The sequence below is a fragment of the Narcine bancroftii genome, chromosome 4 (genome assembly GCF_036971445.1).
Source record: "Narcine bancroftii isolate sNarBan1 chromosome 4, sNarBan1.hap1, whole genome shotgun sequence".
NCBI classification, from domain to species: domain Eukaryota; kingdom Metazoa; phylum Chordata; class Chondrichthyes; order Torpediniformes; family Narcinidae; genus Narcine; species Narcine bancroftii.
Genome location: NC_091472.1, coordinates 213,816,385 through 213,830,723, shown reverse-complemented (window position 1 = coordinate 213,830,723; position 14,339 = coordinate 213,816,385). Strand labels below are relative to the sequence as shown.

Here is a 14,339-nt window from a genome sequence, read left to right as displayed (position 1 = left end):
AATCATAAAAACAAAGAATCAAAATATTAGAACTCCCCAAGTTGAGAGCTGTCTCATTTAGAATTTGCTGTGGTGGTGCAGAGATTATTCTGACTATACAACAAGTTCAAATATACGTCAATACAAATAAAACAACGTCTTCCCACTTTTTAATCAAAGCTTGAAGGTAATAATTGAAGGGTTGTTTTGGCGTCTTGAACACAAAATCCAGTCTAGGAAAAGACAGGGAGTGCCAAATTCTGGAAGGTGCAGTATTTTGATGAAGACATTGAACGAAGATATTTCTAGTCACAGCAAAAGAGTTGAAGGCTCATATCCAACACTCACTCAGCACCAATATGGACACATTTTTGTTTGTGGGATCTCAAAGTGACTTCAACTCAAAAGATTAAATTCTCTTTGATTGCACCATATATATATAAAAAAATACCTTTTTTCAAATCGATTTTGATCTTTTTTCCTTGTTTCTTGGTACCGTGTCCCCCAAGTGATGTTGGAGAGGATGCTTTCCTTGAATGTGAGGACTGGCTATTGCTTAGCAGCTGTTTTGGGCTACTAATCTTCTTTGAAACCAAAGGTGGACTATATTCAGCAGCTTTGGAACGATTCGAGAGTAGGCCTTTGGTTTTTGTATCATCCTCGTGAATGTGGCTGAGAATAGACCCAATCGTAGATTTTTCATAGAGCTCCCTGTTGTAACTTGGAACTATTTGGAGTTCGACTGCTGGAAATTGCAATGAATTTCGGAAAACTTCTTGTGCCCTGAAAATAAATGAAAAGAGTTTAAAATCAAAGGGTATAATTTTTTAAAAATCCAATTGAATTTTTCCCTCATTTTTGCAGTTTTGATTTAACCCTCTAATTGATTTTTTTCCCTTGACCACAAAAAGTGTATCTGTATTGCCTGAGGTTAGACATTCTCAATTCAATGATTTATCACAGTCATACTGGTTTTTCAAGCATCCTGCAGAGTATAAAATTTTCAACTTGGTACCATGCCCAATAACAGAGCAGAAATTCAGTAATCAAATACAGTACGTTTCTAATTAGCCAAAAACTACTTTATCGAAATTCTCAGTTATCCACAAAAATTTTCGACGGTGACATGAAATCACAAGTTGAAGTTTTTTTTACCTGCTGTGCTCAAGTAGGATTTTGACGCACTGTTAACATCATTTTGAATCCAACGGAGTTCTCGTGTATTCATGTGAAGTCAAGCTAAGAATTAAACTTTTATTTCATGCTCAAAAAACCTTCCCTTATTCTTTGTTGTTGTTTTATGCCAATGCTTCTGGGCTGGCATTGAAGCGGGAACCTTGGGCTCCCGGGCAGGATCGGTGTCTGGGATCCAAGTGGGTACCTCAGGCGCCTGGGAAGGTTCTGTGCTGGCAGTAGGGAGGTGTCTGGGATCAGAGCAGGGACCTCGGGCTCCCAGCCAGGTTCCGTGACAGCAGTGGGGGGTGTGGGTGATCCGAGCAAGGACCTTGGGCTCCCGGGCAGGTTCAGCGACAGTGGTCGGGAGATGTCGGGATCGGTGATGGCTGATACAAGTATTCTGCTACTTAAACTGGGCTGCTTCAAGTCATTTCTCAGATATCCAGAAAATGTAGTTAAATGATACAGGTCTGGTCCTGAGTGTTTCAGATAATCAGAAATGTACTGTACCAAAGTCTTCAGAACTTCAGCACAGATATTTCAATGTGAAAATCTCATTCTATTTTGTGAAACTTCTGACAGCACAACCTCTACAAAAATGCTCGAGTTTGGAGTAAAACACAATCTGTCCAGAGCTTCTGCAGGCTATGGGGGGTTGGGGGAAAGAAAGAATTGTTGCCATTTTGGTTTACAACTCTTCAATTGTTTATTTAATTGCTTCATTTGATTGTTTTCCACCCACCCCCAAGTTCTAGCATTCGCAATTTCTTCTTTGGTTTGTGAATAAAGGTCACAAGATGGTTCAGTGTTCAGCTCAAAGGAGATGGTGGGATAGGTAGAGATAAACAGTTTCCATCCTTGACAAATCAAGAACTGATCATAGAAACAGAAAATAGATGTAGGAGTAGGCAATTTGGCTCTTCAAGCCTTCACCCCCATTTATTTTGATCATGGCTTATCATCTACTCTGTACCCAGTACCTTCCTTCTCCCCATACCCCCTGATCACCTTTGCCACAAGAGCCAATCCAACTCCCTCTTAAATATAGATAAAGAACTGGCTTCAACTACTTCTTGTGGCAAAGAATTCCACAGATTTACCATTCTCTGAGAGAATCTTTTTTTCTCATCTCAGTCCTAAAAGACTTTCCCCTTATCTTTAAACTGTGACCCCTAGTTCTGATCTTCCCCAACACCGGGAATAACCTTCTTGCATCAAGCCTGTCCAATCCCTTAAGAACTTATAAGTTTCTACAACATCCCCCTCTCGATCTTCTAAATTCCAGTGAGTATTAGTCTAGTCGATCCAGCCTTTCTTCATATGCAAATCCTGCCATCCCGGATATCAATCTAGTGAACCTTCTTTGCACTCCCTCTATGGCAAGGATGTCTTCCCTCAGAAAAAGAGGCCAAAATTGTACACAATACTCCAGGTGTGGTCTCACCAAGGCCCTGTACTGCTGTTGTAGAATCTCTCTGCTCCTGTACTCGAATCCTCTTGCTATGAATGCCAACATACCATTCACTTTCCTCACTGCCTTCTGTACCTACCTACCCACTTTCAATGACTGGTGCCCAGCGACACCCAGGTCTCATTGCATCTCCCCTTTTTCTAATCGGACATCATTTAGGTAATAATCTTCTCGCCTGTCCTTGTTTCCAAAGTGGATAACCTCACATTTATCCACATTATATTGCTCTGTCATGCCTTGGCCGACTCACCTAACTTGTCCAAGTCACCCTGCATCCTCTCAGTATCCTCTACACAGCTAAGCCTGCCATCCAGCTTCATGTCGTCTGCAAACTTGGAGATGCTGCTTTCCTTTCCCTCATCTAAGTCATTGATATATATTGTAAATAACTGTGGTCCCAGCACTGAGCCTTGTGGTCCCCCACTAGTCACTGCCTGCCATTCTGAAAAGAACCCATTTATTCCTACTCTTTGCTTCCTGTGTGTCAACCAATTCTCTATCCACCTCAATCCCATCCCTCCTATACCGAGTGCTTTAAGTTTGTTCACCAATCTCCAGTGCGGGTCCTTATCAAAAGCCTTCTGAAAGTCCAGATATCCCACATCCACTGGCTCTCCCTCATTAGGTACATCCTCCAAAAATTCTATAACATTCGTCAGACATGATTTTCCCTTCATAAAACCATATTGATTCTGTCCAACGATATCACTACTTTTCAAATGTGCTGCAATCACATCTTTAATAACTGACTCTGGCATTTTCCCCACTACCGACGTCAGGCTAATTGGTCTATAGTTTCCCATTTTCACTCTCCCTCCCTTCTTAAAAAGTGGGGTTATGTTTGTCACCCTCCAATCCTCAGGAACTAATCCAGAATCTAAATTTAGAATTTTGAAAAATTATCCCTAATGCATCCACTATTTCTTGGGCTACTTCCTTAAGCACTCTGGGATCCACTCTACCTGGCCCTGGGGATTTATCTGTCTTTAATCAGTACCTCTTAAAATGCCTACTCGAGATAAATCCAGGATACATATTTCCACACAACGTGGAATCTGAAGCTCAAGACTGGAAGGTGTAGCATTTAATGAAGCAAAACATAATCTGCTGAAGGAAATCAGCAGGTCGAGCAACATCAGTGGGAGAAGGGCTCCTACCTGAAACACTGACCATTCTATTTCACCTGCTGATGCTGTTCAACTCGTTGAGTTCTTCCAGCATTTTGTGTTTAGCTTCAGATTCCTGTATCTCGAGTATATTATTGTAATGTGAATAAAAACTCTTACTACTGGAGGGAGAACATACACTTTTATTAATTTATAACTTAAAGTGGTCTTCAGAGGGGCTCAGGGTTTAGACAGGGTTATATATGGGTAGATGGGGGCGGAGCCAGCCATCAGTATAACACACCACCAGTGAATCACTGGTGTTCACTGCAACACAAAGTTGACACAAGGGACTGTATGTCTCATCGTCTAGTATTATATCTAGGTCTTACACAAACATACAGGGTCTCCAAGTCAAGTGCTTTGCCGGTGGGATGAAGTCTCTGTACAACAATGATGCACTTCAAGGAACCAGTACATTTAGGGACAGGATAAAGAAAAAATTAGCTAAGGAGTAAAAGTTATACTGAAGCATATATTGCAGCAAAGACCAGCTAGGCTAGGTAAAATATAGAGTCCTATTGTAGGAAGTATATGATCTACAAAATGCATTCCTCACATTGGCTATTAACCCCCCAAATCTGTGATCTCTGCCACCAAAACATTAGATGCATGCAAACAGACTACCTGCAGGTGCATCCCACCCTGGTTTGGATTTATCATCACTGGGTTCAAATCTTGAAATCCCACAAGCAAATACATTGTGGGAGAAGGACTGCTGCAGTCCAAGAGGTTGACTCACCACCACCATCTCAGGCACCAAAACACAAGAAAAAAGAGTAGGTGTAGACCATCTGGTCCTATTAGCCTGCTCTAATATTCAATAAGACCTAGGTTGATCTGGACATGGACTCAACTTCACTGATCCACCTTTTCCCTACAACCCTTAATTTCCCCTCTTATTTAAGAATACACCTCTATGTGTCAAATTCACTTAATGAGGCTTCCTTGAGAAGAAAATTTCGCACATTCACTACTTTTTGAGAGAAACAGTTCCTCTTCATCTGTCTCAAATCTATTCTGGTGACCTTATTCTGGTGTCCCCTGCCAGTGGAAATCATCTAACTACTTCTATCTTAACAATTCCTTTCAATTTTTAATATGTTCTTTTAAGACCCCCCTCTCATGCTTCTAAACTCCATGGAGTAATGTCCCAGGTTACTCATTCTCGTCCAGTCTATATTACTTTGTTAGGAAGCCAAGGCTCTTAAACTATGAAGGAAAACACATGGACACTGTAAGTAAATAAATGGCAGATAGTAAAAATACACAATTATGTACTTTGTCAGGCAACATATGTGGAGAGAGAAACCAAGGTTATATTTCAGGTCAATGAAGCTTCAACAGAAATGATATTCTGATACTCTAACCCTTAATCTTTCTCCACAGATGCTGCCTGATCTCCTGTAAATTTCCAACATTTTCTGCCTTTCTACCAAGCTATGCAAATTCTGTGATCCTTTCCTCATCAAACTGTAGGCCATCAAAAATAAAATCTTATCATCACAGTAGGTTGAGCAGGCTCAGGCTTTAATCCTTGGAACAAAACAGGATGAGGGTGGAATGGAGCAAGAGATGGTTGAGTCAGGTACTATTGCAATGTTTTAAATTTGGACTTACATATAGCACTGTAAAAGGGAAATTCGGCCCACAAGTCCGTGCTGCCCAATTCACACCCAATTAACCTACACCCCCAATATGTTTTGAACGGTGGGAGGTGTGCAGATTATGTTATATTTTATATTATGAATAGATATGTTTTTAAAGACAAATTGTGGATTTTTTTTAAGTGTAGGTCACAAACATACACAAACACTTCACAACACAAATCTCATTTAAAATGCCAGAGCTTGGCTTAAGCCAGACAGTCCAGGCTCCGAATGCCTTTGCAAAAACTTTGAAGAATGTCTATAGAGACTTCACAAGCAGATGTTAATTGGACATGCTGTGGAGTAATGGATTATTGTTTTGGAAAGCTACAGATGAATGGACTTGGAAGATTGGATCCAGCGGAGGGGGAGGGGTAGAGAATTTAGTTCTACAGTTCAGCAGCAGAAGCTGGGACTGGAACATGACAAGCTGGCAAGCTTGTGGAAAAAAAACATTTTGAAGACAGGTTGTGAGTTCTTAGTTCAGCCTGGTCAAAGCCCTTCTGGTCCATAAAAGAAGAAATGGCTGGCTGTATAATGTTTCACCTGAGATCAGAGAAACAGAAAAGGAACTCTGTGGTGACCTGAAAGAAAGAGGTTATCATCTGGAAAACCCGGATGCGGCAAGTTTCTTTGGCAAGACATTGATTGGATGGAATCCGTTTGTGTCCAACAGGCAACAAATCTCTCTCTGAAAACCGACAAGAACCTTCCTGAGTGGTAACCATTTACCTTTCGAGCACCAAATGTTAAATTCTGTGCACAGTATAAGAATTGTCTGACGCTGGTGAACTTGGAGGAGTGAGAAGTGAGATTGGACTATGAATCAAAGAACTTTTCTGAACTTATACACATTACATATATATGCGCTTAGAGTTAGAAGGGGGTTAAGTTAATAGTAATAAGTTAAAATTTGACCTTGTTTTTATGTTTAAAGAAACATTTATTTAAGTAACATTTTTATGTTTAAAGAAACTTTTGTTTAAGTAACCATTTGTCTTGGTGAATTTCTCTTGCTGCTGGATTTTGGGGTCCTCTGGGTCCATCACAGGAGGAAAGCAGAGCCCCTGAGGAAAACTTATGCAGACACGGGGAAAATGTACAAACTCCTTACAGACAGTGTAGGATTTGAACCCAGGTTCTGATCGCTGGCACTGTTACGGTGTTGTGCTAACCACTACACCAACTGTGCTGCCCTAATAAAAATTTAGATTGATAGGACAGGTTTGGAGGGATACATTTTGGAAATTAGGTTGAAGGGCCATTTTCTGTGCTGTGTGACCCCATAACTCTAGCTTGTTTTGCTTGTTACAGTAGTCCTTTCATATTAAGTCCCGAGGGTTGAAAAACGGTCACACTTACTGAACAAAAGTCTTGTCCATTAAATCATTGTCATTTATTTTGATAATACACTCATTCTCTTGAAGCAGATTCTCTTTTCTTGTACGACTGGTCTCTTCAATACCACGAATACACAGGCCAAGGAATCTAGAGAACAAAAGGAAAATGAAGCATTTAGCAGATTCAGAAAAGAAAATCATCCACCTAGAAAGGGGCATTAAAATTGCCCTGGTGTTCGTGAAGGGACCCTCTTTTCAACTGCCCATAGTACCATTGATAATCACTATCTTTTTCAAAGGCATTCTCAGTTTTGCAACACATTGCTTCGAAAGATAATGTTGCATCATGTGTCATGTTTTTTATATTAGAACTCCAAAAATATGTTTGTCACAGTTAAGATCAATATACTATCAACTTCCTATCTCTGATCTAACCACTGCAGCAAAATCCTTCCTGTCATTTCCATTATTTACAATATCAATAAATTCAATCACTTCCCTGTGTATAAATGTACAATTGATTGAACTATTTCCCATTCACTCTTATTTTGTAATGACTGCAACTTTCAGGGCAGAATATTTTATGCAGCTAGATATAAACACCCTTAATTATCCCAAGTGAGGCATAAATGTTATCAACTTCTTAATCAAATCTGGAGTCAGCAGGTCATTCTATAGAAATAATCAGTTTATGCAATGTACACTTCGGTTAAGAGTTTTAGGTTGCTTTATGTTTAAATTGAATTGCTGAAACAAAAATGATTTAATGTGCTGAGGTACGAAGATTACAAACTGGCTGAACTGCATAAGTACTTCAGAGAAATCCTGACAACAACATAAAACAGTCTTGCCATGCAGCATTTTTAAGATTAAAATTTTTAATCCAAAATTCTTGCTGATGAACGTTGCAAATCGTTCAAAGATCTGATTTAAAGGTCATATTAAGAAAAATATCATGAAGAACTACTGATTTTTTCTGCTTCCACACACGTCCCTGCCCCAGAATCTCCAATCCATCAATATCGCCTGTTTCCTTCCAAGGCAAGTGACAACAGTAATGTATATTTCCACAGTCATCAAACTCCCTCCACAAGCTCATTCAAGTTGTCATTCTTAATCACTAAACTCTCGATATTTCCCCTTGATTTCAGAAATAAAGGAGTTAGCTGACGAGAAGAGACTTCAGAAATGAAGGAATTAGCTTCTGAGGGGAGATTGAGTACCCTGGGACTATACTCATTAAAGTTTAGAAGAATGGAGGGAGATCTTACAGAGATGTACAAAATTACAAAATGAACATAAAAGATAGAAGCAGGAAAGTTTATTCCACTAGAACTCAGTTAAGATTTTAGGATTAGATCTGAGGTAGAGATGAGGAGGAACTGCTTCTCCCAGAAAGTAATGAATTTGTGGCATTCTCCACCCAATGGAGCAGTGAAGGCAACCTCCTTAACTGTGTTTAAGTCACATAGATTTTTAAAGAATATGGAAATCAAGGATTGTGAGGAGCAGGCGTGTAGATGGGGCATGACCTTAATGAATGTTGGAGCAGGATCACTGGGCCAGATGACTTCCTATTTCTTATGTTCTTAAAACCATTGCAGCTGACTGCAAGTTCACACATTTCAGTAGACTTGAATACAAGATCAATGTTACTTCATCAGAGAGTCGATTGGTTATTTCACAATGGGCATCCATTGGAGACCAGTCATGGGAGAGCCCCCAGTAGTGCTGTCCACTTGTTGCTACTTCAAGGACAAGTCATCATCTGCCACGTTCAACGGGATCAGCCAGTACAATAGACATCAAGGGGAGACTGGCTTTAGCAGCTTATTATGGTCTGCTATTCCACAAGATACTTCTTGCATACGTCAACTGAGCCAGCACTGGCATGACATTGGGACACAAACAATGGAGTTTTGCTTTGAATCATTCAAGCAGTGCACCATTTGGCCATTCAGGATTGTAAATTTCAAGGTATATTACTGCCTTTGAAAAATATTTTGTTTTCTTTAGGGAAGGAAAAATCAATGATATGCAGCATAGAGGTGCCAAACCAGTCTATGATTTGTACACATTGGTCTGTTTCTGGCATTCAACTCCATGCTAAATGCTAACATAATTCAACCAACTCTAAAGACAGCACTTCACTCAGGCAGCTTTTTTTTAAAAAAAAGACTTAAAACAATCTACTTTAAGATCTTAAAAAGTTAAATCAATTGTCAAGCGTAATCTCACAAAGTTTTATGGTCCACAAATGAATGTGGCAACCTCAAGTTTAAGTTTATTGTCATCAGATTGTGCGTGCACAAATAAAATCCGACAAAACAGCACATCTCTGGATCATAGTGCACATACCAGACACTCGACACACAAATAACAGACCGTATATACATAGTGATCCAAAATAAATACATGTAAAAATAATTTACGGGTTTCTAGGATTGTTCAGCAGTCTCATCGCCTGTGGGAAGAAACTGTTTCACAGCTGGGAAGCCCTGTTTTTTTATTCTCCTGCACCTCTTCCTTGAAAGTAGAGAATTTTTGTGGAATGACAGGCAAAGTTGCAATATAACAAGGACAAAGAGTCAAGAAAAGTGACAAAGACAGGGCTAAACTTTAAATAAACGCAGCATAACAATGTATCACAGCTATAGATTGGCAGGTATGATGCTGCGGCCTTCACAGGGTCATGCCTAAAGGATTTATGTCATTGGGACCAAATGACCAAGGATACATCGTGTATTGAAAGGATAGGTAGGTAAACAGAGGGGTAAACAGAGGGGTAAACATGAGGCGGTGTCTTAAAAAAGCAGCCGCGATCCTCAAAGACCCCCCCCCACCACCCAGGCCAGGCTCTCTTCACTCTCCTTCCATCAGAAAAAAGGAACAGGAGCCCAAATACGAGCACTCAGTGGCACAAGGACAGCTTCTTCCCCGCTGCCCTCAGATTCCCGAATAATCAATGAACCAAAGGCACCATGCACTTGTATTTTTATTTAGTAATGTTGTAAGATGGTTATAATATGATTGTTTGGACTATTCTTTCTTCTTTGGCTTGGCTTCGCGGACGAAGATTTATGGAGGGGGTAAAAAGTCCACGTCAGCTGCAGGCTCGTTTGTGGCTGACAAGTCCGATGCGGGACAGGCAGACACGATTGCAGCGGTTGCAGGGGAAAATTGGTTGGTTGGGGTTGGGTGTTGGGTTTTTCCTCCTTTGCCTTTTGTCAGTGAGGTAGGCTCTGCGGTCTTCTTCAAAGGAGGTTGCTGCCCGCCAAACTGTGAGGCGCCAAGATGCACGGTTTGAGGCGATATCAGCCCATTGGCGGTGGTCAATGTGGCAGGCACCAAGAGATTTCTTTAGGCAGTCCTTGTACCTTTTCTTTGGTGCACCTCTGTCACGGTGGCCAGTGGAGAGCTCGCCATATAACACGATCTTGGGAAGGCGATGGTCCTCCATTCTGGAGACGTGACCCATCCAGCGCAGCTGGATCTTCAGCAGCGTGGACTCGATGCTGTCGACCTCTGCCATCTCGAGTACTTCGACGTTAGGGATGTAAGCGCTCCAATGGATGTTGAGGATGGAGCGGAGACAACGCTGGTGGGAGCGTTCTAGGAGCTGTAGGTGGTGCCGGTAGAGGACCCATGATTCGGAGCTGAACAGGAGTGTGGGTATGACAACGGCTCTGTATACGCTTATCTTTGTGAGGTTTTTCAGTTGGTTGTTTTTCCAGACTCTTTTGTGTAGTCTTCCAAAGGCGCTATTTGCCTTGGCGAATCTGTTGTCTATCTCATTGTCGATATAACACTGCCACAATTCCATGATTTGTTCATAACAATAAATTCTGATTCTGATTCTGAAGCTTTTTAAAAATATATCAAGAGTGAAAAAAAATGGAAGTTTAGATAATAGGACAGATAGAAAATGACGCTGTAGAAACGATAATGGGATACAAGGAGATGACAGAGCACGTCAATTAATATTTTGCATCAGTCTTCACTGTGAAAGGCTTTAGCAGACTTTCATAGTGGACTTTTAAGGGTGTCCGGGAAAAGAGGTGAATGCAGTCACAATCACCAGAGAGAAGGTGCTTGAGAAGCTGAAAGGTCTAAAAGTAGACAAGTCTCCCAGACCAGATGGATTGCATCCTCAGGTTTTAAAAGAAGTAGCTATAGAGAATGTGGAAGTATTAGTAATGATCTTTCAAGAATCAATAGATTCTGACATGGTTCTGGAGAACTGGAAAATTGCAAAGGTCACTCCGCTATTTAAAAAGAGAGGGAGGCAGCAGAAAGGAAATTACGGACCTGTTAACCTAACATCAGTGGTTGGGAAATAGTCAAAAATGAGGTTACAGAGTACCTGGAGGGGCATGACAAGATGTGCCAAAGTTGGCATGTTTCCTTGAGGGAAAATCTTGGCTGACAAACCTTTTGCAATTGTTTGAGGAAACCACAAGCAGACATACTAAAGAAATAGAGGATATTGTAGATTTGGAATTTCAAAATGGCTCTGACAAGGAGTCGCACATGAGGCTGTTTCACAAAATGAGAACCCATGGAATTACAGGAAAGATACCAGCATGGGTTGGTTGGCAGGAAACCAGGAACAGGAATACAATGATACAACTGTGGAATAAGATAGACAAGTTGAAGCTGAACACAACAAAAAGTTCAGATTTGTTGCATCATGTAGGAAGTTGGAGAAACATTAAAATAACTTTTATTGAATTTAGCATGTTTTACCACATTATGATGCTGACATATTGCACGAGTTCAAATGACCTAAAAATGTTTTGCAACTGATTTTTGTTTGAACTCTGTATCTGATGCTTCCTTAATCATGTGTCCAACAATAGTCGGCCATCATTGATGGATCCCAGTTGCCTTAACACCACTTTTCCATGGTGTCAATGTCCTGGTGAAACCTTTCACCATGTTCAACACGGACTGCACAGAGATCAGCAGAGAAGAGGTCCAAGTGCACTTTATGGTTTTGAATGCTTGAAACATGTGGTCAATCAGCTGGATGTACTTTGGAGGTCTGTGGTTGCCAAGAAAATTCTTAATAAATGCCTTCCAGACTCAAGACAACATTTGCATAGCACTTGAACTGAGTGCAAGCCCAGGAATGCTTGGACTGACCAAAACAGCTTGCTTTGTGGGCAATGTACCAGTAGACAAAAAATATGAAAGGAAATCACAAAACTAGATTTTTTTTAAAAAAATCAGTATGGGATATGAAATTTTTAGGGTTATTTTCATGATCAGCAGCCCAAAATCCATAAAATAAACCGAAAAGTGTTCAGGAAGAAAAATCTTCATTAGTGTATTTAACAGGATGTGTTCCAACAGCATGTCTAAAACCAACGCACTGGTGCACTCAGCCCTCTGCTGTTTACCCTGCGGAACCACGACTGTGCAGAGAGATACATTTCTAATCACATCATCAAGTTTGCTGACGACACGACCGTGGTCCAGCTCATCAGCAAGAACAATGAATCAGCTTACAGAAAGGAAGTGAAATCATTAATGGACTGTGCAGAGACAACAACCTACACCTGAACAAAAACAAGACAAAGGAGATGGTGGTCGACTTCAGGAGAGTCCAGGGGGACCACTCTCCGCTGACCATCAATAGCTCCACCCTCGAGGTAGTGAAGGGCACCAAATTCCTTGGCGTGCACCTGATAGAGGATCTCTCCTGGTCCCTTTACACCAGATCTATTGCCAAGGTGGCCTAATGCCTTTACTTCCTGCGGAGGTTGAGGAAAGTTCAGCTTCCACCCTCACTACAGTCTACAGGGGATGCAATGAGTGCATCCTATGTAACTGCATCACCACTTGATTCGGGAGACTTTCATAGTGGAAAGTCATCATCCCAGAATGCATGTCCCTGCAGCTGACAGTAAAGGCTTCTGAGGGGATTAATGGAGTCTCTCTCCCTGCCATGATGGACATTTATAACAGCCATTGTTTGAGGAAAGCCATAAACATCGTGAAGGTCTCCACACACCCCTCCCGCAATCTGTTCTCCCTCCTGCCATCCGTGAAGAGGTACCGAAGCATTGAGGCCCTCATGACCAGATTACAAGACAGTTTTTTCCCCTAAGCCATGACGCTTCTGAACTCCAGGGACACAGGGCTAGCACATGTAACATGATATTTAATGAGAGATGTTATTTATGATAGGTTATTCATAAAAATTATTTATAAGGTAATTTATCCATGTAAATAACCAGCTCCACAGTCCGGAGAAACGCTATCTTCTTTTAACTGTAAACTGCAAGGTTTATGGTATGAACGACAAATAAATGCAACTTGACTTGAAAAGACTGATCTTTAATGAAACACTGAATTCAAAAGCAAACAAAGTGAATGAAACCAAAATCTTTAACATTACCAACTTCAAAGATTTTATATTTGCTCTTTCATTTATCAAACTGAAGCCAAAGTCTTAAAAATCAGGGCTATCCACACATTGCACCTCAGACACATGAGCATATGCATTTTAAACACCACTTCCAGTTTTCTTCTCAATGAACAATGCTATTTTTCATTCCTGACTAAAGAGTTTTATTCCTGAAATCTTTCCCAACAAAGGCCTTTTCACCAAAAGAGTAAAAAAAAATCAATGGATTACTCAAGCCCAATGCAGCGACACGATCCACTTTTTCCAATCACCCCATATTCCTTCTTATTCCATTCCAGGATACTGACTCAGTCTGTTACGTTTCCCACACTCTGCACAGCCAGAACAAGCATGCAAGTTGGTGACAATGGACTTTCTTTTGAGCTCAACAAAAATAAAATTATAAATTGCTTTATTGGAAAATATGTCATCTGATTGTCTATTCAGTGCTGCTGTCCAACCCTCTTGGATGTCTCCTGGACTCACAAGTGCTGTAATAACCCACAACTGCCTGGCTGCTGCTTGTTGGAGACCCCTCGAAAATGCGAGATAATAGGTTGCCCACCATGCCCATTTTCTGTGCAAACCCAAACAGGATGATCTTAATTAGCTGTCTTCACATCAACTTGCTTCTCAGAAGGGCAGCACACTTTCATTGCCACCCACTGCTAACGTTGGCCATTATTGATGGGAGTTACAGCTATCATTAGCTCTTGCCAACCTTGCAAACCAATGAAATGCAAATTTTAAATCAGTAGGTCATTAAACCCATATGATCGTAAAGGGACCATTCAGATGATTAACACTTCACTTGTGAATCTCCAGGTATCATCTACAACATTCGGTGCTCCCATTGTGGCCTCCTCTACATCGGAGACACTGGTTGCAGACTGGAAGATCATTTTGTTGAGCACCTTCACTTTGCCTGCTGTAATAGCAAGGACCTCACAGAAGCCAACTACTCCTACGCCGACACACCTGTCCACGGCCTCATGCATTGCTAAACCAAGACCACCTGAAAATTGGAGGGACACCTAATATCGTATCTGACCAGATGGCATTTTTTCTCTCTCTCTCACATCTATACTTCCCAGCTTTTTCCTCTTCTGCCCTCCCTCTCACATTCACCTTTGTGCTCCTCCCCCT

General features: G+C 41.0%; 1 protein-coding gene across 5 annotated transcripts in view; it reads right to left on the bottom strand.

Moving 5' to 3' along the window:
- Positions 1–14,339, bottom strand: part of LOC138761575 (partitioning defective 3 homolog B-like) — a 1,428,627-nt gene that overhangs the window by 777,392 nt on the left and 636,896 nt on the right. For all 5 annotated transcript variants that reach the window (XM_069933904.1, XM_069933905.1, XM_069933906.1 and 2 more), the window contains 2 exons: positions 6,804–6,929; positions 431–762 (listed from right to left, as the gene is read on the bottom strand). In XM_069933904.1, coding sequence (XP_069790005.1) covers positions 431–762; positions 6,804–6,929 — 458 coding nt within the window. The remainder of the gene's footprint in view (positions 1–430; positions 763–6,803; positions 6,930–14,339) is intronic.